Source organism: Alligator sinensis, unplaced genomic scaffold, assembly GCF_000455745.1.
Source record: "Alligator sinensis unplaced genomic scaffold, ASM45574v1 scaffold37_1, whole genome shotgun sequence".
Lineage (NCBI taxonomy): Eukaryota > Metazoa > Chordata > Crocodylia > Alligatoridae > Alligator > Alligator sinensis.
This window is the reverse complement of record NW_005841955.1, coordinates 1215144-1239562: the sequence shown is the minus strand read 5'-3', so window position 1 is coordinate 1239562 and position 24419 is coordinate 1215144. Positions and strand designations below refer to the sequence as shown.

At 42.1% G+C, this 24419-nt stretch overlaps 1 protein-coding gene across 1 annotated transcript in view; it reads right to left on the bottom strand.

The window, feature by feature from the left end:
• Positions 1 to 4141: 4141 nt before the first annotated feature.
• Positions 4142 to 24419, bottom strand: part of IMPG1 (interphotoreceptor matrix proteoglycan 1) — a 128012-nt gene continuing 107734 nt past the window's right edge. The window contains exons 12-16 of the mRNA XM_025200084.1: positions 14185 to 14768; positions 13005 to 13224; positions 7188 to 7398; positions 4486 to 4667; positions 4142 to 4173 (exon numbers count right to left, since the gene is read on the bottom strand). Of these exons, the coding sequence (XP_025055869.1) occupies positions 4142 to 4173; positions 4486 to 4667; positions 7188 to 7398; positions 13005 to 13224; positions 14185 to 14768 (1229 nt within the window). The remainder of the gene's footprint in view (positions 4174 to 4485; positions 4668 to 7187; positions 7399 to 13004; positions 13225 to 14184; positions 14769 to 24419) is intronic.

Sequence of the window (24419 nt, the reverse complement as noted above, 5' to 3'; positions counted from 1 at the left end):
GCATTTGCCTGGGTGCACATCAGGGAGGTCTAGCATCAAGAAATTCAAAATCATATCTTGTGTTCCAGGTAAGGAGTATCTGAGATGTTTCAACTTAAGTACCATGTTTATGTGAATCCAAGTTTTTCTAATGATAGGAGGGTTGCCTTAAATTCTTCCCCTACCCCCTGCCACTGAACCAGAGAAAGCAGCAGTGAAGGGGATGGCTGGCAGCCAGACCCCCATCCCTTGTCCCTCATGCCTGCACCTGCTGTTCCTAGCTACCCCCCCTATGCGCACACACATCTCTGCTTACTTTGTGCAGTGGCTCTGGCTCCAGGGCAGTGAGTGGTAATTGTCCCAGCCAGGAAAAAGCAGCTTGTGGTGGCTCTGGGCTGGGTCATGCCTGGAGCCAGAGCTGGACTAGAAGGTAAGTAGTGGGGGCATAGCAGGTGGTGGGGGAGAAACAGTCTATGCAGTCTCCCGCATCCTCCCTCTGAACCACACACCATGGGTCACCCCTGCAGGCCCTCTCCCCCATGTATGCCCCTCTCCCATGGGTGTCCTCATGCTTTCCCCCTAACCATGCAGGATCCTCCAGGTGCCCCATACCATGCACTCCCTCCCATGGAGCCATGAGCCAACCCAGCCTAGGCCAGGCAGTGGCTTCACTTTGGCTTTGCCCTGTATCTAGTGCCAGGGCTGCAGCAGCTGTCTGCCCTAACCAGTACTTGAATTCAAGGTGAGGTTTTTTTTTTTCCCACCCTCACATTGATTGGGGGGGGGGGTGGAATTCATCTTGGATTTGAGTAATGGCACTTTAAAATCATCTCATTTGGGATCCATGAGTCCATCATCTCCTTTTGAATTTTATAGTGGCTTCTCTGGATTCCAAGTGCATTTATATATTTGCTTCGGGAGTGGAGGGGCATGCTTTAATTAGTGTGGCTCCGAGAGCCACTCTAGTTAAAGCTCCTGCAGTGTCATGTGTACCAACATCCCTGCGCTGAAAAATGATGGTGGGGGAGCTTTACAGCTTGTTGAACAAGTTTTAAAGTGCCCTGCCCCCAATTTTCAGGATGGTGACACTGATACACGCGATGCTGGAGCACGGATATATACCACGCTTTAGCAGATTCGATTAATCGAGTCTACTCCAACATGCTGTAATTACAGTACATCAGAGCAGCTTTGCTGCATGTGTATAGGTGCCCCAGTAGAGTAGTGTCTGATTTCCAGGAGGTCTTGCACACCTCTTATGAACACTCTCAAAAATGAAGTCCAAAATTGTTTCTGTCTAAGACCTTTACTTCGCACATCTTTTGTTAATGCTGCAAATGCTTTTCTGCAAAACTGGGTTAGTACTGTTTGCTAAAATCCATCTAGTTTTAAGATGAAATATTGGATTATCTGGTAGACTGGGCTACACATTGTCCTGAGAAGAATGCCTTCCCATCAGATGCCATTCAGAGAAACAGCCATGGATATTCACATTTTGGAGTAGGGCATCTATTTATATCAACTGAAAACTAATAGGCTTAGACATTAAATTTTGTGTGAACTTTATCACAGTTGAAGGCTTTGTCTTCAAGCACTCCTTCCTCTGATGAGTAGATGGGCAGCAGAGTGCAACAGGCAATGCTGTGGCAATATATAGCTTAAAGAAGCAAAAACGATCCCTATATCTTCCAAAGAAGTGGTGTGTTTTGAATGGGGTGGTGTCCACAGTTACACATCTGACTTAGGCTGCAGAGGATCAGATCATCATGGCTGGTCTCTACGTAACTCTAGTGGGTTTAACCTAATGACCCCATGGGGTCATTTCATTCAAGTCACAATATAGACTTGATTCAAATCTAATCTTTGAGTGCAGATATGCTCACACATTCAATTTGAGACGCATGCAATATCCTTTGCATAGAGGAAGAAGGCATTCTCACATAGCTTTCTCTTATTCTTCATATTGCTGAATGTTCTTATGAGGATAGAAGAGTATCAGAATATCTTGATCACCCTAGCATAGGTTGTGATTCTTCTGATCTGGTAAACACTGTCCAGAGAACTTCAATTTGTATTAGAAAGAAGGTAAGTTCTTCACTCAGACATTGAATCTTCCCATTGATTTTTGGGTTACCAGCTTTCATTTGCTTGGGCAGTCACATCAGAGTTAAGGCTGCATAGAGCAGAAACAGAGGCTTATCTTCAGCTGACTTATCTTCCCTTTCCTGCTTAACTAAAAACTGAAACCCTGGGCAGAAAATAAGCTTCCTTGCTTAAGAAACCCCAAGTGTGAGAGTTGATTTTGAGAAGGTACATGTGTTATTATGAATAAATACAGTAGTTTTATTTTTTTTTACTGTTTCTTAGCCAGTTTCTAACTGATGTCAGTGCTTCAGTTGTCGCCGATGACTAATTCCCTTAACCTTTTGTGAGAACTTCTGCCAGTGCTTTTCTGATAGTTTAAATACAATGCTACCCAGGTCAGCTTTGCTAGTTATTTCTGTATGAATTGATCACGGAATTCTTATAGACTGAAGCATAGGTTTTTCCAGAAGCTTTTCTGGTCTGTTTCTATCATATTTTATATCATATATAAAGTGATTTCAGCTAGCTCATCTTCTATAAAAGTGAGGTTTCCTGGTCTGTAATTCTACAAATAACCCCAGTGTACATTGTTTAAAGTCAGGGACAAACTAATACTATTTTCTAATTTTTCAATATAGTGGCTGATATCAGCTTGTCTGTCTTTTTAAGCAGTTCAGCCACTTCATTCTCCATGTCTTCATGACCTTTGAGACTAATACTACTGTGGTAACTTGTGGGTCTTCAATTTATAAGTGCGTAACAGTACCTCCTTTTAGTCTAGTTTAGTCTAGGGGTTGTCAGCTGGGGATATGCATACCCCTGGGTGGACTTGGAAAGGGGCTAGGGGGTACCCACAGGCAGGTGGGGATGGAACATTGCCACCCACGACCCCGTGCCACCACCTCCCAGGAGCAGGGCCAGGGGCAGAAGGGCACGGACAGCAGCTCCCCTCTGTGGGCCGCACAGGTGCCGCCCAGCCCACTGGATGTGGTGTGTGGGGAGCTCGCATGCGGCAGCTGCCACTGCAATCCACCACCCTATGCCACATGCAAGCACCCCCTGTTCCATGTCCGGGCGCCACCCCCCGCCCCCTCACTCCACCAGAAGTGTACCCAGAAGGGGTATGCTCCTTAAAGATTAAAAACCCCTGGTTTAGTCTATAGCAGTGCCACATCTTAATTGGAAAGAATAGGGTTGGGCTAGAAACTCCCTTCCATCATCTGTCTGATGAAGACCAATGAAAGAAATTTCGTGGCTTCTCATCAAGGTCATTATCCACTCTCTATTCCCTGATGATCCAGAAAACCTATCTATTATTATTATTTAATTTGTTTCTGCAGGCTGTGACTCAGATTAAAATATGAGAGAAGTCCTTTGTCTACATTTCAAGGAATAAAATCAAGTATATCCAAAGTTGAGAGAGAAGTTGAAGTTCAGAAAATTTCTCAGCTCAATCAAATTCTGTCCCTCATACCTTTGTTACCTTCAAATGTGCAAGAGAAGTCTTGTATTTGAAATCACGTCTTTTTACATACAGATATGAGCAAAACAAAATATAGCCTTATGTTCAGACTCGTATATTTGTCTCTTTCTTTGTTTCTTGTGTCATGTTTAAGCTAACTTAACTCCTTAAACTGTACTATTAGGGGACAGTTTTATGGTCAGCTATTCTCATTAACTTAGGCTCTTTGGTTGTCTTTTACATTTACATTTTCATTATTTTAATTTTCATATTCCCTCACCCCCATGTGTGTGCATGAAGGATTGTTGCATTATGAAACAGGTATAAAAATTGTACCATGTTTCATAACAGCACTTCAAAAAGAGGTGTGACTGTTGTAGTAAGCTCTCGAAGGAAAAGTCATTTTCAGCCAAAGAAAGTTAAGTAATTTAAATATATATTTCTTTTCAGCTTTAAATGGAACATGAATTTAATATACAAAAAAGATTTCCTGGTAACTTCTACAAATGCAAAACTTGAGAATAAACATTGTTGCACATCTTTTTAGAAATGGAGTCACAAACCTTGCTCTTCTCTGGTTTATTCTGGAAATACAGAATTTCAGATACTAACTTGTCAATCTTGGTTTTGAATAATTATCTGGTGACCTACAACATAAAAGCAGAGATACACAGGGTTAATTTGTTGTGCTGATTGTGAAAGGATATCAGGATAGGAGTGACCAGAGCCAAGCAGAAGACCTGAAAGAGAGCGGTGCTAAAGTTCTGTTACGAAACCTACAGAGCAGTAAGTATTACAGATGGGCAACTATAGGTATTAATAGTTTTAGTTTTGAGGTGAGCAATGCAAGATATAGAAACACGCTTGAATTAGCTGTAAAGTTAACACATGAAAATGGACCTATTGTTTAGGAAAACTTATGCTGAGAGGGAAAAGAAAGTATTTGTATGCATTTTTACCTTCACCCTGAGCTGTGTTTTCATGTGTGTGTGGTGTTCCTTGATCAATGATCTCTGCAGAATTGACACATGCACTTGCAGTACAAGGCATATGGCAAACACTAGCTATGGGTTCATCATGTTCAAAAGCAGGATTAAGTCTTACAGCATTTTCTGAGTTGCAGCTGCTAGGAATAGGACATCTACAATGCAAAACACTTGATTATGTAAGAATCTTTGAGATTTAAGAAATGAAGTTCAATATTAACTTTTAAAGTGACTGAAAAATCATGCTCTTACTCTAGATTAGTCTTCTTTTCACAGTTTCTTCGTATCTTTATTATTAAAATGATGAAAAGAAAAACAAGGCTTAATAATCCAAGAACCACAGGTTTAAAAATGAAGGGTTGAGTGGGTTCTGGAGCAAATTTTGCACAGCGTTGTCCTTGGTAAAACTTGTGTCTACGTACAGGGCATCTGAAGTAAGGAAAGTGAGGGAAACATATATATAAAAAAAATGAGAATGAGGGCAGAAAACAGTATCTGGGCCCAAAATTCAGGGAAAAATAGTACAAGGCAAATAGTACAGAATAGTCTAATGGATGTAATGAATCATGGAGTCTTTATGAAGCAGTATGATTGATAATACAAGAAAGAAAAATCTCTTCAGATTTGTGATGCTTAATATTAAACAACTGAACTCTGGTGTATTCTCTTCCCACTTCTGAATTCTGAAGTTTACACAGAGAGCAGCTTTGGGTTTGTCTATTCTGCAGCCAGAACAAGCCATATAGAATTTAGGATGAAGTATGTCCCATCTGCTCAAGTATGCTGATGTACTGCAGAACTAGAAAGACACTCTTGGGTCCAGGAATGGGTGCTAGAAGAGCCTTGGGCAGCCACACTGGCAACCTCCTGTATTTTCATTAGTGGATTGGGACAGATGTTCTAAAATCTGTAAACCATATCTTTCCACTACTTAAAGGTAAGAAAAATCATCTTTTTGGACCATAGGGTGACTGTGGCATTGCAGAATACAGCTACTAGCATGACTTTCCTGTTAACAGGGAATTCAGCAGTGACTGTGTAGAACTTAATTTGAACCTTGTGTCTCAGTATTATGTTTTGTTAGGAAGCCAACTGAGACAAAGGCCCCTGCCAGACTTATCCATGCAATCGTGCCTCCTGCCTTGTCATGCATGTATGGAAGAAGGTGTGATTGTAGGATCCACCATCAAATTCAATCATGGCTTATTGCTGGTGCAGTGGAAACCTGGTATCATGATCCCAGGCTCCCTCTGCAGTGGGAAGTAGCAAGCTGTTGCAGAGCACCATACACTCAATTAATGGGATGATAGCAATGAGCCACAATGTTATTGCACACTGAGCATTGATTAAACTTGTGACTGTGTCACAACTTAAGATGTGATTAACCAGTTAATCTCATTTTAAGTGAAACATGTAGCAGGGTCCAAAGAGAATTATGGTACTGAAACTAATGCATCTTAATCACTGAGTTACAGTATTGTTGATAGTTCCTCTATAGCTATGAGAACATGCAGAGTAGTTTAATGCTTTTATTGTTTATAGTTGGTATTTAAATAAATATAGGCATGCTAAATACATATATATTCACCTGCTGAAGTCAGTATTAAGAATGACTAACAAGTTAGGTCAATATGAGCATTTCAGACTTTTCTTCTGCTTGTTACATGGGTCAGTTTCTGTATAGTTTTGTGAAAGTGTTGATTTGCTATGCAAATCACAGAATAATTTAAAAACCTCAAATTTATCATTCAGGAATATAGGATATATTCTCTTAACGATCCCTCAGTTATGGTCCACCAGCCCCTTCTGGTGATGAAACCCTACCTTTGTGATACTTGTGTTGATTTTTTTTTTTTTTTAAACTGTCAAGGACAATACAAAAGTGGCTGCTCTAGGAGAAGAATAACCTGGAAAGAACCAGGGTTAAATCACTCTCAGGAAAGTTTCTTCTGGGAGAGGGAAAGTCTGTACAACTTACCCTGCTGAGAGAAGCCACAGCACTGTCCTCTGGTACCCCAGGACACTTTGCTCCTGTCACCCCACCTCTCCCCCTGAGAAAGTGTGTCACTCAGGCTGGACTCTACTACTCCAGCCAAGCAGGGAGCAGAACACAATCCCTTCACATCCCACATTGGGCTTCAGGGAGACATAAGTTGACTCTGAGCAATCTGGATCATCCAATCAGGGCTGCCCTGTGCAATATTGCCATCTGTCTCCAGGCAGACTGAGGGAGCCTGCAGGTGCCCTCTGGCTATGCAGTGTCAGTCCTGAAAACTCTCTGTTCCTCAAGGGCTCAGCATTCACATGTCTGTTCAGGTGTCTCCAGGTAAGTTTTTCTACCTGGAAAAAAAACCCAGAAGAGTTCTTCCAGGTCATTTGAGTGTGTGTACATAGCCGAAGTCAAAGGCAGTTTCTGTAATTTACCCTTTCTTTAAAAAAACCCAACTAGAATGTGATGTTATAGTTAACAGTAATCATGTCATTCTACTGATTTCAATGGAACTGTGTGTGTGATAGAAGGTACTATTCCATATTAGTAAGAATATTGCAATTTAACCCCAAATGTATATACTAATTGGCAGAGAGTTGACACTATGGAAGTCCGGAGACTATATAGCTATTTTTTCAAGATAATCATTGTTCCGCAGAATTAATGTTACATATAATTTACGTACCTGCAGACAGCCCCCTTTCCTGGAACTAATTCACATTTTCCACCATTAATGCAAAGATGTGGTTCCATCTCACACAGGCTCTGACATGGCAGACCATCTTGGCTTATATAACCAGGTTTACAGAGGCAGTCTGCCTCTTTTGTCCACTCATTGGTTATGCACTCTGAAAATTCATCACATGCCATGAACTTGCATGGGTTGGCTTGATCAGCTGCAATGGGATGGAGAAATAAGTAATAGCATGTGTCAGTGCATTGCCCCATTGTATTTGGTAGGACTTATGGCAGTCTCATTCACAGAGGGAATGAAACAGGTTCACCACAATCCTGCTGCTAATGTTTCTACTGGTGAAATAATTTCCTGTGAAACCAGCAGCACTTGCTGGTTTTCTGGGTTTGGGATAACTACTTTTGTGTACTGGGAAAGTGAGGGTCCTGAGAGCAGGGGCCTAAGTCACCTCTGCAACCTGGAGTCCTATTCTTTCTTGACAAGCACTTCTAATTTCAATGTGGATTTCTTCCTCCTTCACCTGCTTGCAGGGTTTCAAACCCTGGCTTTCACCAGAAACCAAGAGGAAGCTCAATGTGAGCCATCTTAGTACAGTGCTCACATTAGCTTCATGCTGAAGTGGTGGATGGATGGAGGTAATCCTTCTTCATCATTGCCTTTACTCTACTTGTTTTCTGGAAGGAGTATCATTCAATTCTTAAGAGACATGAGGTGAAATTGACACAAGAGCATCTTAGCCCAAATGATCCTTGCTTTTACTCTTCCTAGAATTAATGAATAGCAGATAGCTTTCATTCCAGAATGAAACTAATGTGGACCAAGCAGAAAAATGAGTGGAGGGTTTTTGGTAGGGGAGGAGTAAAGGGATGACATGAAAATGAAAATGCAGGTATGGATAGGTAGAGGGGCAAAGGTGCAATATAACAGGCCTGAATTGCTGGACAGCACTTAGAAAGTGCAGCTTTTATCACAGGCATAGTGTCAAACTGATGTGTTGTATAATCAATTAATAGCTCTTAAAATGTCAGTCTGGAAATCAAGTGATCCTTGCTAGTTATCTAGGTAATAATGGATTAAGCATTAGTTTCTGTAGAAAAAAAATCTTTAGTTTTAAAATGTTGCACACTGTATTTGCTAATTCCTAACCTGTGGGTGGAGATTCTCAGAGCATCTTTTATCTTCTTTCGGTCCTGGACAGACCTTAATTTATTGGATTGAATTCCCTGATTTCAACAATCATATGTCCTGCTATGCCACATGTTCATGGCAGGATACACAATTTTTGGATGAGGGCTCAGATCCTAACTGTATTCTGGTGGAGCCTGGGATCGAATACTGGGCTTCAGCTCACTGGCTAGGTCAAAGTTAGGTTCCAAGAGCCTAGTAGGTGGGGCTAAGGGTGCATGGCTCTATAAATGCCAGGGCAGTGCGGGAGCCAATCAGCTCCCCACATCCAGCACTTGCAGATCCCTGTGCAGCCCAGGTTGTGGACCCTGGGGTGTCCAGTCTCCATAATGACAATAAGCTGATTATTCCATTATATGTGAATTTTCCTTTTATCGTGCCATTAATTGGCAGAATGTATAGCAGGCAGCAGTGCAGGGATGAAGCTAAGCACTTGGTACATAGGGGCAGCAGAGATGTCCTATAAATGGCTCATTTTTTTTTTTTTTGTTTGTGTTTTTTTTCCCCTTCCATTCTTTGGGGATAGAGTTATAGCAGGAGAAAGAAAAGACTTGTTCTGGGCATGTCTACATGTGTGCTTTAATGCACATTAGCCTATTTTAATGTGCATTAAAGCATCACAAGAAAACCATGCTGTTTAGCTAATGCACCTTTTTCTAGTACCTCACAACAGAAGGCAGCTATACATGAGCACTTAGGCTGCTCCAATGCACTGGAATTCCAGCACATTGGAGCAGACTCAATTAATCAAGTCTGTCGGCATGTGGCAATTGCTGCACTCCAGCAGCTCTATCATCATCCCCACACTTAAAAATGGTGGTGAGGGCGCTTCAGCTAAAGCTCATCGAATGAGCTTTATTTCAAGCACCTCTGCGGCCACTTTCTAGCACAGGGATGCTGATACAGGAGACGTGGTGGCACTTTAGTTAGAGTGGCTCTCAGAACTGCTGTAATTAAATTGCCCCCCTTACCTCCAGAGCATGTGTAAAAGTACCTAGAGGTACTAGATTTAATACACATGACCTAAAGTCCATTAATTAACATGTAGGTGCATCCTTTGTGGATCATCAAGAGTCACATTTTCCATGGCTAATTCTTGATAAGGTGGTTCCCAACAAGTTTGTGCTTATCTAGTGTGTCCATAAACAAACAGATATTTCTTGCTTATTTCCTGGAGCATCATGGCAACATCATCATTTCAATACTGTCAAAGTCAATGTTTAGTGGCTTCCCTTTCCTGTTTCACAGCTGTTTCTTATTTTCCCATTTTATTTCTCTGTAGCTTCATCTCCTAGGTGAAGATGCATTTGTTTCAAAGGTACAATTTGTATTCATATCCAAGTGGTTGAATTCCTAATACTGTCCATTTGTCTCAGAATTTAACTTCCTCCCTAGTTATTAATCCATGTCATGCTCCCACAGAATTAAAAATAATGCATGCTTTAAAGTGTAAATGGAGGCTTATGGAAAACTTTGGGAGAACATTCTGTTTAGCGACCATTATGCTTTCTGATTCATATGCCATCTTTTCCTTCTCTAATTCTTTATCATTAATTCTCATCTTACTGAAAGCAAGATATGAGGTCTCTTGCTCCTCCTGCTTGTTCTCTTGCTTATTTTAACTTGTCAAATCAAATAATTTTCCTGATGTATTGCTGGATATTTCAACTAAAATCTTTTTGATCAGGGTCTGAGAGTGTGGTGAAATTATTTGTCTAATTGGTCCATGTGATTAAAATACTAATAGCTGTATTAGTTGCATTCCTTCTTGTAAATATCCAAGTTTGCCTATTTGTCTCCCTTTGGCAGTAAATTAGGCATACAATATTTTTCTGGGTTATTGTATAGCTCCTTTTTTCAGTAATGGTATGTCATTTTTCTTTCATACAGGGCTGGGTGACGTGGCCATCATAGTTTTGTCATTGTTGCTGTATTTTTTCACCACGTGCACGCACACATACTTGCAGGTTTTTTATCTGCTTTACAGTGTTCCTTGCAGTATTATTTGTAGATGATATGACAAGTCTCTCAGTTGTTTCTTGTAGGAAGTGGAGATGGTGCATCTTCATTCAGGTTTTAAGTTGAGTTGTGGTATAACATTGTTTCCACTAGATGGCTCTCATTTTCACAAATGAAGGGGAATTTACTTGAATTGAATTCAAATATACAAACAGGTTTCAAACCTGTACATTTTTTTAATTGAAAGGGGAAGAAAATGGGCTTTGAAACATGCAAAGGGGAAGGCCCTTGGTTTATTTACCATTGCCTTTCCTGTCCTTTTGGATTCATGAGACTCCTCCCAACTCCCTCCTGGGACAGTTTTGAATTCCAAGTGAACAAAAATGTTAGCAGGAGAGAGACATAAAGATGTTTGGGGTAAGGAAGTTGGAAAAAATAAATAGTTCTTTATCAATTTATATTTTACCACATTTGTAGCTGCTTTGTTTTTCAGTTTACATGCTCTAATTAAAAATATCAGTACAACAACCTGAAGACCTCAGTAGCTTAGAGGTCATTCTCCTTGGGTTTCAATTAGTATGTCGTAAGTGGCAAACACTCTCAAGTTATTATTTAAAGATAGGCTAGACTACCACAATTCAGGGGATTTTGTTTTTTTTCTTTTAACCTTCAAATTCTCTGACTGAACATCATACGACATAAGAAATTTTTTTGAAGTGTCTATATGAACTGCATACACACACACACAGTTTTTAAGAAAATCTCTGGATTTCCATTTTAGAGTGTAGCATAAATGAAATAAATATAAGAGAGGCTAAGCTGCCTTTGTGGGGAGTGACATGTAACTGCATAATATGAAATCAAATGCTTCTTAATAAAAGGAAGATGAGGACTAGGGGAATAGTGTTCAACTTTTATTGTGTAAGCAAAGTGATCAGGCTGGTAGGCACATTCCTTCTGGGGGGTTTCCTGTATTTTTTGGTGTTGTAGAGAATAGGACATGAGGGAAGGTTCCTCTTTTTGTTCTTGTTTTAAAATAAGTATATTAGATTGCCCTGTCTGAAGTCTTCCTCTGCAGTTTGCTGACCTTCATATTGCCGTATGACATTCTCAACTTCAACCACATGCCCATGCCTTATTAGGAATGCACATTTTCTGCTATCTAACTGAATATTGTTAAGCACATTTAAGTTATCTGGTCTTTCAATGGGGCCATGATCCTGACTGAGAATGCTAGGTATTATTATAATACAAATTATTAAGAATATAAAAAGCAGGCCCATGGAATTGAACTGGGATTAAACCAGCAGGAAGCTGTAGAAGTGAAACAGGAGTCTATAGAAAATAACAAAAAAATCCATGAAATGAGATCCCTGGCAAATGGATTTTATAGCGCTTAAAATTTCTGTGGAAAATATATCCCTTTCTACTAAACTTTGTAGTCTTCTATTCTAAGTGTAGTAGTAGAGAGACTCAGAACTGGCAGCCATCTGTCCTACTGTAAAAGTATGTAAAAGTGCTGTTTTTGTTTTTCATCAGGTTTAGGTTTTACAACTGAACCACGCAAGCCGCCTATGATTCCCTTTTCTTCCACAACTCTATCTGTGGTAAACCCTAATGTGTGGGTAGCTTTCTCTTTGACTGGAGGTTATGGGGTGTCTTGCAAGTTACTCCCATCACGTTTTCACAGAACAGCTCTCACCATGCGGCACTTCTTTCCAGACAGGTACCATCCCTGCTTTCTCCTAGCTAGGGGTTCCTCTGTCTCTCTACAATGGATACCTTCTATACTCTCTCCTTTCTGTTTCCAAGGATAGTGAAGAAAATACAAAGTAATGAAACGCGAACTATAAACCCAATAGATGAAATTCGTAAAGGCTCTTGTGATTCACTACTGAGTCCCATTTTTCTTGATGCAGTCACTGGATTGACAAAAATCCAAGCAAGCAATTTAAAATATAAAATTTTATCAGCCTTTCTTTTAACTTATTATCATTGCTTTGAATCACATTTCCAAGCAAGCAGGGGCAGACTAAATAACTGGAGAGTTAGGACTTTGTAGTTTGCAGCTGATGCCTATGCATTGAGATTGGCAAGTATTCGGTTCCAAAGCCAAGGCTGGTAAGCATTTATAATCTCTCAGTATTTTAAATTGGTGGTCAGTCTGTTCTAAGCTTTCACCCTACATGGATCACAGACATTCTTGCTCTCAGGTTTTTTTTCTCACAATTATTTCTGTATGTCACTTAGTTCTTTTTTTTCTTGATCAAACAAGAAGTGACATGCTTTTTTCCATGCTTCCCTGCCAACACACTTAAATCCTCATCTGTAGGGAGTACTTCTAGGAAGGGAATATATGACTATTCATTTCTCATCCATTCAGTCTTTCGTCTCTCCATACATATTAAACAGTGTGTTTAGTCCTACTGGCTCTTCTAATGTAGAAGCCTGTCCACTGAGAACTGCACTAAAACCCACCAAACACATTACATGCAGCACTGTTTCCTTATTTCTTTTTTTATCATCATCTCCAAGGAGGCAAATACTATTACTGTCCTTTTAAAGTAGACATTTCTTCTTTCAGTCATGTCAGGTAAAACTATCAATATCATGAAAGGTGAACTGTAAATGTTTGTTTTTGCATTTTCAGTAACGAAATCTTACCTGGCTCAATATCAAGGGAATAGCTGTCAATTTCCAAATTGAGGCGCTGGGCCGCAGCATCACAAAAATCTTCCAAAACACAGTGCACAGCTTCTGTGATATTATACGGTACAGACCTGGCAAACTTCATTTTGCTGTTGACAATCACACTTCCATTTCTGAAGTTAAGTATTTCCAATTGCTTAAATCCTGTAAGGTTGGCTTGAAGATATGGAAGCAGCTGTAAAACAGGAAGTTGTTTTATTTTAATTCCCTTATCAACGCCTAGCTACCATTAATTTCACTTATGTTCACTTTTCATTATCAAGTACATAAATCACCCGCTTACTTATCTGGCTTTAATAGCAGTGCCCAACTCTACGACCAAGTTCAGTTTTCTATTTGCCTTGATTAGTCTCTTCAATTTGATTTTTCTCAATAAGTAGAGATGGGCAACTGTTTTCCTTGTAATGAAATGTATAGTGTTTGAGGTTTCTATTGGTTCCGAAGGGGAAAAAACCCTCGCTAGGAAGCCAACTCAAATTACTTTCTATAGTTCACTTGAAGCAGGACAGAATGAGCATGCCATTTGAGTTGACCAACTGACCTCGGTATGCATAGGAAAAATCTAATCATATTTCCTTTGAGAAGCCATGTTGCATTGTGAAAGGATTTATAATAAATCCAGAATAAAGATCCTGTCAATCGTTTTCTTATAACTGTTTCAGTACTGTATGTCATAAACCAGTGATGGCCATTGAAGCAAAGAAGCATCCAAATACAAATATGTGCCAAGTGTATATATTTTCTTTCATGGGTAAACTTTTCTTACATCTTCTGCTACATGTTCTTCCCTTCATAGACAACTGCAACCTGATATGCTGACAGCATCTCAAGCTAGAAAAAATAAACAGCAGTGTTAAAAATTACACTGTCTTTAATGGGAAGACAGGGCCATATTCTGTTATTCGTGTCATTGTGCTTTTTGGCTCCTAGTTAGGTGACACTTTCAAATGGAAAAAAAGATCAGTTACCAGAAAGCTCTTGATTATAGCAGTAGTAGAGGCCTGTCTCCGTACATTGTTTTTCTAACTAGAGGAACAATAATAATATGAGCTAACAGGAACAATCTTTTTCTTACTACTGTCTTACAACTGTGCTTGAATACCATATTTCACCAACCAATCTGATTTTTACCCACCAGCTGAATGAACTGTTGTTCTAGTGCTTTGTATTCTGGAGAACTTCTGTTGAAGAGGTCATCAGAAAAGTGCATGTTGGTTACCCTCAGACTGAAGAAAACCACAAGTTCTTTGCCTTTGGTTGCAGTTGTCATGGAGCTAGTGGTTACGTACTTCAGTGTTGGAGCTGGAGTGATTTCCTCAGGCTGAGGTTTTGATACTGAAATGTATCCACTATCATATTCCACCTCCTCTGGTGTCGATGTGCCCATAGCATCCATCCTATCCAGTTCTGTGGCAATATCCTGGACTTCTGTTTCAAAGCCAGTAGAGATGTCAGCTATTGGCACAGAGGGGGCGGTTACTCTGAAGGGCTGGTCTATAGTAACCAAGTGGCTATGGGATGAACTGGTGACTACTGGTAACGGCACTATTTGCTCAGAGGGAGCTGTGCCAATAACAATGTCTTCAGGCAGGGAGGCGGATGCGTCGCTTGAACCAGTAAAGAAAGGCAATGTTTCTGTGTGAATGTAAGTGCTGGCTGTGGCTAAAATGTCATCACCTGATGATTCCAGTTGGTCTGTGATCTTTATAGCTGCAGAGACTAGAGGAAAAAGGAAAATGTAGTTAATTTTGGATGGAAAAAATGTACATTATATGGCAGTTCAATTGAAACATGTTTTCAAAGGATATACTAACATCATCTGAACATGAACACTTATTGTGATTGCTTTCTTTAAAGCTTCTAATGAGAAGCTACCTGAATAAAAATGTTTGATTCACATGTTTGAAGGCCGAGACTTTTGTGGTTGTGTTGTTTAAGTAATAATTATACTTTATGAATGTTTCCTTAACTTTCCCTAAAGCACTGAGGTTTTGAAGAGACATAATCACTGTCAGTTTATATAGACTGAAAATGAAGATTGCAACTTTGAGTTGTCTGTCTGGATCAGTAAAATGCCTGAGTCATTCCGGTCTACGCCCCTTTGTGGGAGATTATAGCTAGTATTTGCCAGTAAACTGAAAATGTGGTTATGCAAAAACTGTGCAGCCTCTTCAGATGCTAACAATTTGTCAACTTACCTAAAGAATCATTTCTTGCATTTAAATCAGTGCTTTGGCCCAGATTCTAGCAGTACTTGAGATCTCTGCTGAAGTTCAGAACAGGTGTGGAATATGTGAAAGATGTAGTTGCAATCTAAATCCTAAGCTTGATGAATGAGACTGTCTGAATTCAGCTGTCAGAAAACTTAGTACAATGAGAGCACAGAAAATGATGGCCTTTAACTAGTAAATATCTACCAAAGCTCCCAACTTCATACTTTTACAGTGATGTGCTTTCTGGGTACAATGTTCCTTGCAGCCCCTTGGTCAAAATTATCCACCTAGCTTGACAAAACTAAGGTGCTTTCCTGCTTATGATAGAGCCTGCTTCATCTCTAGACATCAGTAATTTCTGCTAGAGGTCTTTTGGAGGTCCACAAAATTACTTCTGAAGAGCGTGTTTTGCTTATTGGAATGGACCTGACTGCAAAACATGGGCAAGTGCTTTCCAGCCACTTCTCAGGGAAATGTATCCCCCAAGTGATTTGTGTGTGGTTTTCATGATTCTTTACATCACCTCTCCTGCTTTTATCCTATATTTATTTCTAGGAATATACATGCATTTACTCTTCCTATAATAAAGGCCCTAGAAACCTTTTCTGTTTAAATGGGAAAATGAAAAGGTGCCAATCCTTTGCCTCTCTCATCTGTGTTCACCCCTTTTGCCCTGCTTTGAGGGAGCAAGGGGTGGACTGGAGCAGGCACTGCCCCACCCACATGTGCCTGGGGCTGACTTGGCTTCTCCTGAGCCATGGCTGGAGATGGGGGCTCAAGCTGGATTGGGCATTGCTCCTCCAACGTGGGGATCAGCTGGGGCAGGGGGAATGTGTTGCTGTGTGCATGAGCTGCTTACATATGTGTGTGCGCAAGTGTGTTTGGTGACCCCTGACCACAGAGCCATGGGTGATTGCCCGCAATGCCCACTTGTAAGCCCAGCTCTGAGACGAAATATAGTGCTAGTGTCCTTAGGGTTACATAAAAAAGAACCACTTGGAAACAAATCTGTAGGAAGAGGCATGTGTCACTAGGCTCTTTTACAGCAAAGGTAATTGGCAAGAGGCATCTTTTGGAAACCGGTTTGGGGAAGAGGAAACAACAAGAGATAACCAGAATGTAGCAGGGTATCTAGAAGCGGTACTCTTTTCCTACAACCAAGGTTATTGCTTATCTGCTGCCATGGTAAACAGTCTAGAAAAAGGGATACAATGGAGAGTAGGTGAGGAGAAGCTTCTCATGACCCACTTGTCTCTTTCAGGCATGGTAGGCCTCTTTCCTTATGACAGAAAACCTTGTAGGCCAGTTTTGCTGCCTTTCTCTACATATATTTGTATCCATCCTTTTTCTTTGGGCAGCTTATTTTGAACAAAATTGTCTTTAATCACAACAGTGCTTTAGATAAGGACATTTTCCTAATAGGAAAAAAAATATTCTTTTTTAGGCTTAATGTTAAGGGACAGGTTCTGATTTATTTTATATCTGGAGTAAATGCGATTAAATCATGGTGTCATAAAAGCTGGGCAAATGAGATCCAGCTAATTGAGTTTACACTGCATGTTAAAAAGCATGGTGCATTGATTCTGTGATGCTCTGCAGATTAAATGGAAAACAGCATTATGGCTGATTTGAAAATGCTTGCTTACCTCATATACACATTTAATGACACAATGGCAACTGCCACCCAATAGCTCTTTCAGGCTGACTTCCTTGTAACACTGAACATCAGGCGATGTGCATTTTACATGTTAGTTAGCCTAACGTGGGGGAAAAATGGTGCTGTTTATACCTAGGAGAATACTGCTGTACAGTCAATTCATGGAGATTTGGCAGGTCAGAAATGAAGAAAAAGACTTAAACCTGGAACTCATTTACATTAAAATCACTGTATTCTCTTGGCCGTGGAAAGACTCCTTGGAAAAAAAGAGCAAGTTTATATCTACACCAGCACAGGGGTGTGTTACAATGCAATGCAGATGTAATACGAGCTCTATTGTCCCATTTGCTAACAAAGCCAAAAGAGAATATGAAGACACTAGATGAAACAGAAGTTAGGTACAATATGCTGTTACATATTATACATAATATTAAAGAGTGTTGTTCTATGGCATTGCACTCTAGCTGAAGTCATTGTGGGCCATCATAACTGACATATAAACAACACCTCCAGAGCTGCATATAGAATTAGATGGTCAGTACATGACTTTCCTCCTGTGTAATTTAGCAATTAGGTTGGGAGGCTAATACTGAAAATACCATCAGATTGAGTGTATTTCATTATCTGGTGTTCGAAGGATACAAAAGTAATGAACTTCTTTTTTTCTTGCCTTTATGCAGAAAATTGTTTTCTGATAAATAAGAAAAGTGGTGAATTGGTACACTCGTATATATAAGTGTATGTGTGTATGTAAAGGCAATAAAGCTGCGTAACAGGAGCTTTAAAATTGAAAATCCCATTTTATTGACAGATCTAGCAATAAATCATTCTCACTTCTTCATTCTTATAGGTTATTTTGACATTTATCATCTAGAGTATGGGCATATATTTTTATGTAAAATACCTTAACCATGTTGAATATTAAACAAATTCTCTCTTTTATTGGCAGGACAGTTGGCTGTTGATGATGGGTAAAGGTACTCAGAAATAGTGATAATGTGGTTGGGATTAGTGCTGGAAGAATAGCTGGGGGGTGGACAGCAACTCTGTTCTACTATGATAAGCTAAAACAGAACATTTAGGGGTAGGGTGGAGCAAACTTTAAAGCTGAACAGATATATTTTTAAGGGGAGCAAATGAAGGAAGAGAAAAGAGAGAGACTTTTTTTGAAGTTGCAATGCATTTAAAATAGGAACCGAGTGCCAAACCATGTAGGAAATGTAAAATCTCTCGGGACTGAAAAATGAAGGCTCCTGCTTATTAAAAATGGTTGAAACACTACAGCTTATGAAGATGATTACTTTTTTCTTAAAAACCCAACCAGGGAGCTGGATATAAGGTGTGCTGAGAAAGATCCTGCAAAGCAGTTCTGCAGTGAAGTAAGAACAGGTAAGAGTTGTAGACTCGTGGGCAACATTGATGTTTACCTTTATTTCAGGGGTGTCAAAGATATGGTCTGTGGGTCAGATCCAGCTTTCAGAGCCTCATCATCCAACCCCCATGCTGCTCCAGGGTCTGAGTTGATCTACATGTTGCATGGTGACAGACTAGCCTCATGCTCAGGGCCCAGGACACACATCCAGCATCTGCTCCACCCAGTCCAAGATCCATGCTTTAGGTGTTGCTCAGTCTGGCTGGTCTGGAAACCACATCATACATGGAGCATCCCCCAAGACAGTCTGGGACATGTGCTGCACATGGTGATGGGAACAGATGGAGGAGCAGCTGCTACTTGCTCCCCAGACTGGTGACCTAGGTTTGGGGGTTACCCCACTGCTCCAGTCCCTTCCCAGACAGAAGGAACTGCTGCTTGCCATGCTTTGCTCAGACAGGAATTGGCCTGGTCTGGAGAAGGTGTGAAGAGCAGGCGAGAGGGGGCAGATGCAGGCCTGAATGCTTGAGCTGCTCCTGAATGCATGTTTGGGGCCTTGGACATGCTTTGTTTTAGCATACATCTATATATCAGCATTAAGAGAATCTTATCATTAATAGTGCCAGGTGGCTTTATGGAACACATAGAGGAAATGGGAGATTAGACTTGGAATATTTCTCTAAACTAACCTTTGAGGTGGTATAGCTATTGTTCCTACATTCAAGGTTTCAACAACCACATATGATAAAAAATACTATTAATAGTTAAAATCTAGTTCTAGCTCCAGCTCCAGATAGCTGTTTACTCTCTCATGAAGATGCTCGGTAAAGTCTGCAAGTGTCCAGGGATAAAATCAGGCCATGCTGTACTGAGGACACTAGTATATTTAAAACTGAATTGCTGTTGGCAAAGATGTGTAAACATTACATTAAAAGAGGCCATTTCCTGCAAGCACTGCTGCATTAAATCTCTGTAGGAGGAGTGATTTTTCTCAACCCAAAAGTTTATTCCTCAGTTGGGAGAGCACCAAATCACATGGCTTCAGACTTCTCATAAAGAATTCTGGCTGTGATTATGATGTTAGTTTAATCTAACGAGTTTATCTTTTTGTAATCTATGTTTTAAAAAAATTAACAGAAATGCTCTAATTCTCCAAGAACAAGGAAATTCAGAGAAAGCTTTCCCATTGCCACTGCCTTGGTTCTGCAGAAATACATTTAAAAACAGGCCTAAAGGGTCATATATGTAAGTGCTTGCACCCATTTCAATTTTCAGCTTCAATACCTTTAACATCTCCTATGAGATAACAGCCACATTTTCCATCTCCATCAACCAGTAGTTTGTAAAAGAGAATAATAACTAACAAAGGAATATTTCTGCAAATAAATAATGTCTATCTGTCGGGTAAGGTCTACATTGGGAATATTTGAAATTCCTCATAAACAACATGACTGCATACAATATTCCTTTTAATACATCCTAAGTTTCTATTAATTTTTGAAACAATAGCATGCTGCTGACTCATTCAGCTTGTGGAGCACTATAATGCAGACCAGGAGTGCAGTCAAGCCAGTCATTTCCCATTTTGCTTTTGTGCATTTGACTGTTCCATTGTAAGTGCAGTAGTTTTCACTTGTTCTTATTGAATTTCATCTGATTTATTTCAGACCATTTTTCTAATTTATCAAGGTCATTTTGAATCCTAACTTGTTCCTCCAAAGTGTCTACTACCTATGCCATCTACAAATGTAATAACCGCAGATCTGGCCCTCAGTGGACTTCATTTCCCAGCAGCCTCTGCCTGTGTTGCTGCAGTCGGTTTCCATGGAGACCCCCACAGTGGTGGGGCTGTGCCGTGCGCGTTTCCAAGGAGACCAGCCCCAGCAGTGCTGGCAGGGCATGCAGCTGGGTGGAGCGGTTCTGGGGCTGGGATCTTGTGGCAGTGACAGCGTGGTCTGGGAACAGGGAAGAGCTGTGATCTACGACCTGTGCACCCTGAGCAGGAGTGTGTAGGCAACAGATTGCAGCTCTGTCCCGGTTCCAGACCGTGCTGTCAGCACTGCAAGATCCCAGCCCTGACCATGGAGCTCCTCCCCACCTCTACTGGGGCTGGTCTCCATGGAAACCAAGGCCCTGCCCTGTCATGGCCTCACTGCTCTTGGGGCTCCATGGAAACGGCCACAGCAATGTGAGCAGGGGCTGCTGGGAACTGGAGTCCAGCCACTGGCCTGAGCCGCCATTTTGTCCACCCTTGATCTAGATCATATTTCCTTAGTTTACTGTAAGAACACTTAGCCGTTGCTAAAATCAAAGGTATCTACTGCTCTCTTCATTCACACCTTATCACAGAAGGAAATCAAGTTGTCTGGGTATAACTTGCTTTTGAAAAATCCATATAGGCTGTTCCTTATCACTTTATTATCCTCTAGGTGTTTAGAATTAGTTTTTGATATACTTCAAATGAGCTAGTCTGTTTGCACAGCTGAAAATAGGATTTAAAGTACCTGCAATTGCACTTAGATGCTTTTAGGATTGTGCCATAACAGCACAGCTTAATTATTCTGTAGTACAGGACAAATAGGTAACAATCCCTAACTATTTCTGGAATCAAACTCATTCCATATTATACAAAAATGCTATGTTAAAGAGACATTACATTTGCAAAATGGAGCACTCAGAAGTTAAGGAATACCAGAAATCACACAGTCTCTGCAATTTTAATTTGCCTGTCATGTGTATACTTATTACATTATTACATTTTTGCCACAGATTCCTGCCTCAGTGCACAAGAGAGGCAGTGCCCCATTAATAAGAATCAGTGTAATCCTTTGTTTTACAGTGTGTGTGTGTGTGTGTGTATATATATGTATATGTATATATAGAATATATCTATCTCTATATATTATTCAATATATATGTTCATGCATCCACCCAGCCCTCCTTTTTGGGTGTAAGAGTGAAGTGTGCCACCAGTTTTAATCCAGAAAGAAGTCATGTCTCCAGTATTAAAAGTTTGGGAAACACTGCTTCAATTTTGTCATAGTTTTGTCTCTTCTCTGTCCTTGATTCCTTATCTTAGTGCTATTCACATCTAATGAGTCCTAGTCTTCCACCATTTTGTGTTTTTGTCCAAACCCCAGCCACATTATCCAGTAAATCTTAATCTTGGTTTTTCAATCTATTCATTTCCAGCCCCAGTTCCCTTGTTCTTGGTTCAGTATCCAAATGTCTCTCTTTCTACTGTCCTCTGTGTCCACATTCCCTATTTCTACTCGCAGTCTCCATCTCCCTCCCTAGGCTCCTCATCCAATCCCATTTTCAGTCTCAGTTACCCCAGTTTTTGGTTCCACTCTTTACTTAAGCCTGCACATTTTATAATTTAGTCAAATTTGAACTGATTTGCACAGGAAGAGAAAAAATGTCAGTGATAAACAATCTGGTGTTCTTCTCACTGTTCCAAATCATGGGCATATTCGTGTTCTTCAAAGCGAAAGTATTTTCAACTGAAAATTCTCCTTCCCACAAAAATTCCTTCTATAGAAAATTTCAACAGAAATTAAATTTTAGAAAAGTTACAAGTGAGGGAAAACAGTCTAAGTGGCAGGCAGAGTGTAATAGTTAATGATGCGTTTTCTGACTAATACACACAGAGCACGTTTACATGTGTGCATTTAAAGCACATTAGCCCAATTTAGGGTGCATTAAGAGCTCATGTCTACATGTGCATGCCCTTAATGTGCCTTAAAATGGTGAATTTAAGCTAACTGTACCTAAATTTGATACCTGCAAAAGCAGATATGAAATTTAGGCATGATTAGTTAAAGCGCATTAATGCATGTGTAGATATGTTAAAGCACAGTGATGCAGTGACCTTAGTGCTGGGTCTGGGCCAGCCAGAGCCCAACTCCAAGGCTCCTGGCTGACCTCCACTCCTCCCCAAGGGCTGGACTGCTCTCTGGCAGCCCCTAGCTGCAGGCTATAAAAGCCTGCAGCCATTTTGTGCCTTGGGGCACACTCACCAGGAGCCTGGACAGGACTGCTGGTCTGTGCAAGAGTCCAGCAGGCCCAGTATGCCCCCCTGGACAGTACCCGGGCAGCCTTTCCTGTCCTGTCCCCTAGCTGGAGCATCTCCTTGGCCACAGGTGAATGTTGCAAAGAGCTTCAGGCTGCTGTGTCCCTTGCCAGGCCCTGAGATTCCCCCCGGGCTGCTGGCCTTGCTGTCCATGGCAGCAGGGCAAGCATCTGCTCCCTGCTGCTGCTCACTCCCAGCTCTGTCTCTTTGCAGGCACTGTGTTTAAGTACCTCTGCCACACAGTGGTCAGTCCCTGGCCATGCCCCTGGTAGCTGTCCAGGGCTAGCATCGCAGAGATAGCTGTATGGTGACTCAGAGAACTGGCATGGGGAGCATATCCACAACTTCCTCCCTGTTGAGCCCTGCTCCTGCCTGCATGTGCCCACCTATCCAGATCACCTGGGATCCCAAACAGACCCAGGAAGAGGTATGTGACCTCATGGCACTCTGAGGTGGAGCCAACGTGTAGAGGCAGTTTGAGCAGGGCTGGTACTTGAATGCCACATTTATGAGGCCATATCAGATGGAATGCATGTGTGAGGCCACTCCTGGATGGTGCGGCAGTGCTGTGTGAAGGTCAAGGTCTTTCAGGCACAGCGGGTGGCTGTGACCAAGTTCAATCATTGGTCCGGTCATGCCCAAAAGACCATGCCCTTCATGTGGGAACTGACCCACATTTTGGCACCCTGGGAGCAAGGCTGCACCCCTGCAAGTGCCACCAGGAGGGCAGCCTTCCCTTGTCCATGCCCTGCCCTGATACCTCTAGTGACATATCCCCACCCTGCCCCACTCTCTTCTCCAGCTGCTGCATCCACTGGCAGCTCTGGGAACACTGCCCAGAGGCTGCCTTGCCCTCGGTCCAGCCCCGTGCCCCACCGTGAGGAGTGGCCACCAATGTCACCACTGGCCACCAGCACTGCCAGCTCCTCCCCTGGGGGAGGGGAGGCCCTGGCTGGGTGCCAACCCGCCACATACCATGGGCTAAGTACCCCAGGCACAACTGGATGCCATTGCTGACAGGGAGCCCGGCACTGAGCATTCAGTCTCCCCAGCCCCGGACACGTGGTAAGTCCTGCACTGGGGGAGGGCTCTCCCTACCCCTGCCCCCAGTCCCAGCCCCCACTTCCTGCTTGGCCTGTCCACACCCCCCCAATCCCAGGTTCCCCTCCCTCCTCTCCCACAGCATGCAGACAGGTGGGACGCAGTTCAAAACTTTATTGAGCAGCCCATGTCCCCAAAGCTGGATGGGCACAGACCTCTCACATCCTAAGAAAGGTGTTGATGCCAGCAGTGATGTTGTCTTCCTTAGCAGGGAGGGACAGGGACATGTAGCACTGCCACAGGTAGCCCTCCAGGTGGTGGTGGATATTGCAGGGCAGACTAGGCTTGTCCCTTGTGCTGTTGTAGCTCAGGGTCCCAAGCCAGGAGTGCAAGTATGCCCACAGCACCAGGAGAATCAACAGCTGTAGTGGCCCAGGCGCCCCTCCACCTGCACAAACAGTTCATTGTACACTGCCTAGGGCACACACAGCAGGGTTAGGCTTGGGGCACAGTGGTGGTATGGGGGGGGCTGGCCCCAGGGTGTCTCCCTGGAGATGCCCCCTGTGGGGAGGGTTGGGGGCATGGCCAGTCCCTTGCCTCAGTTGTCCAGGAGCCCCACATGCCCTGAGCCTGGATGCTGTAGGCTGAGCAGCAGCACAACAGAGCAGTTGACCTGCAGGGAGAGAGGGTGGGTAGCAGGGTCTGGAGCTGTGGCAGCAGCTGGCTGGTTGGCCCACCCTGGGAAAGGTAAGCTGTCTACGGCCAGCACCCAGTGGGCTACTGGCCCCAGGAGTGCAAGAGGGGCCAAGGGACTTGGCCAGTGGCTACCTAGGTCCTGCCCTACCAGACAGCTTACCCTGCACCCATGCATGACCGACCTCTGATCTAAGGCCGGACAGCGCAGGGCCCGTGGTACAGAGCATCTTATCTCAGAAATGTTGCAAATTCTCATGAAAGGCTGTCTCTTGTCTCTGCTGGGCCAACATCTAGAAAAGGGGGAGAGGCTTTAGGGGCC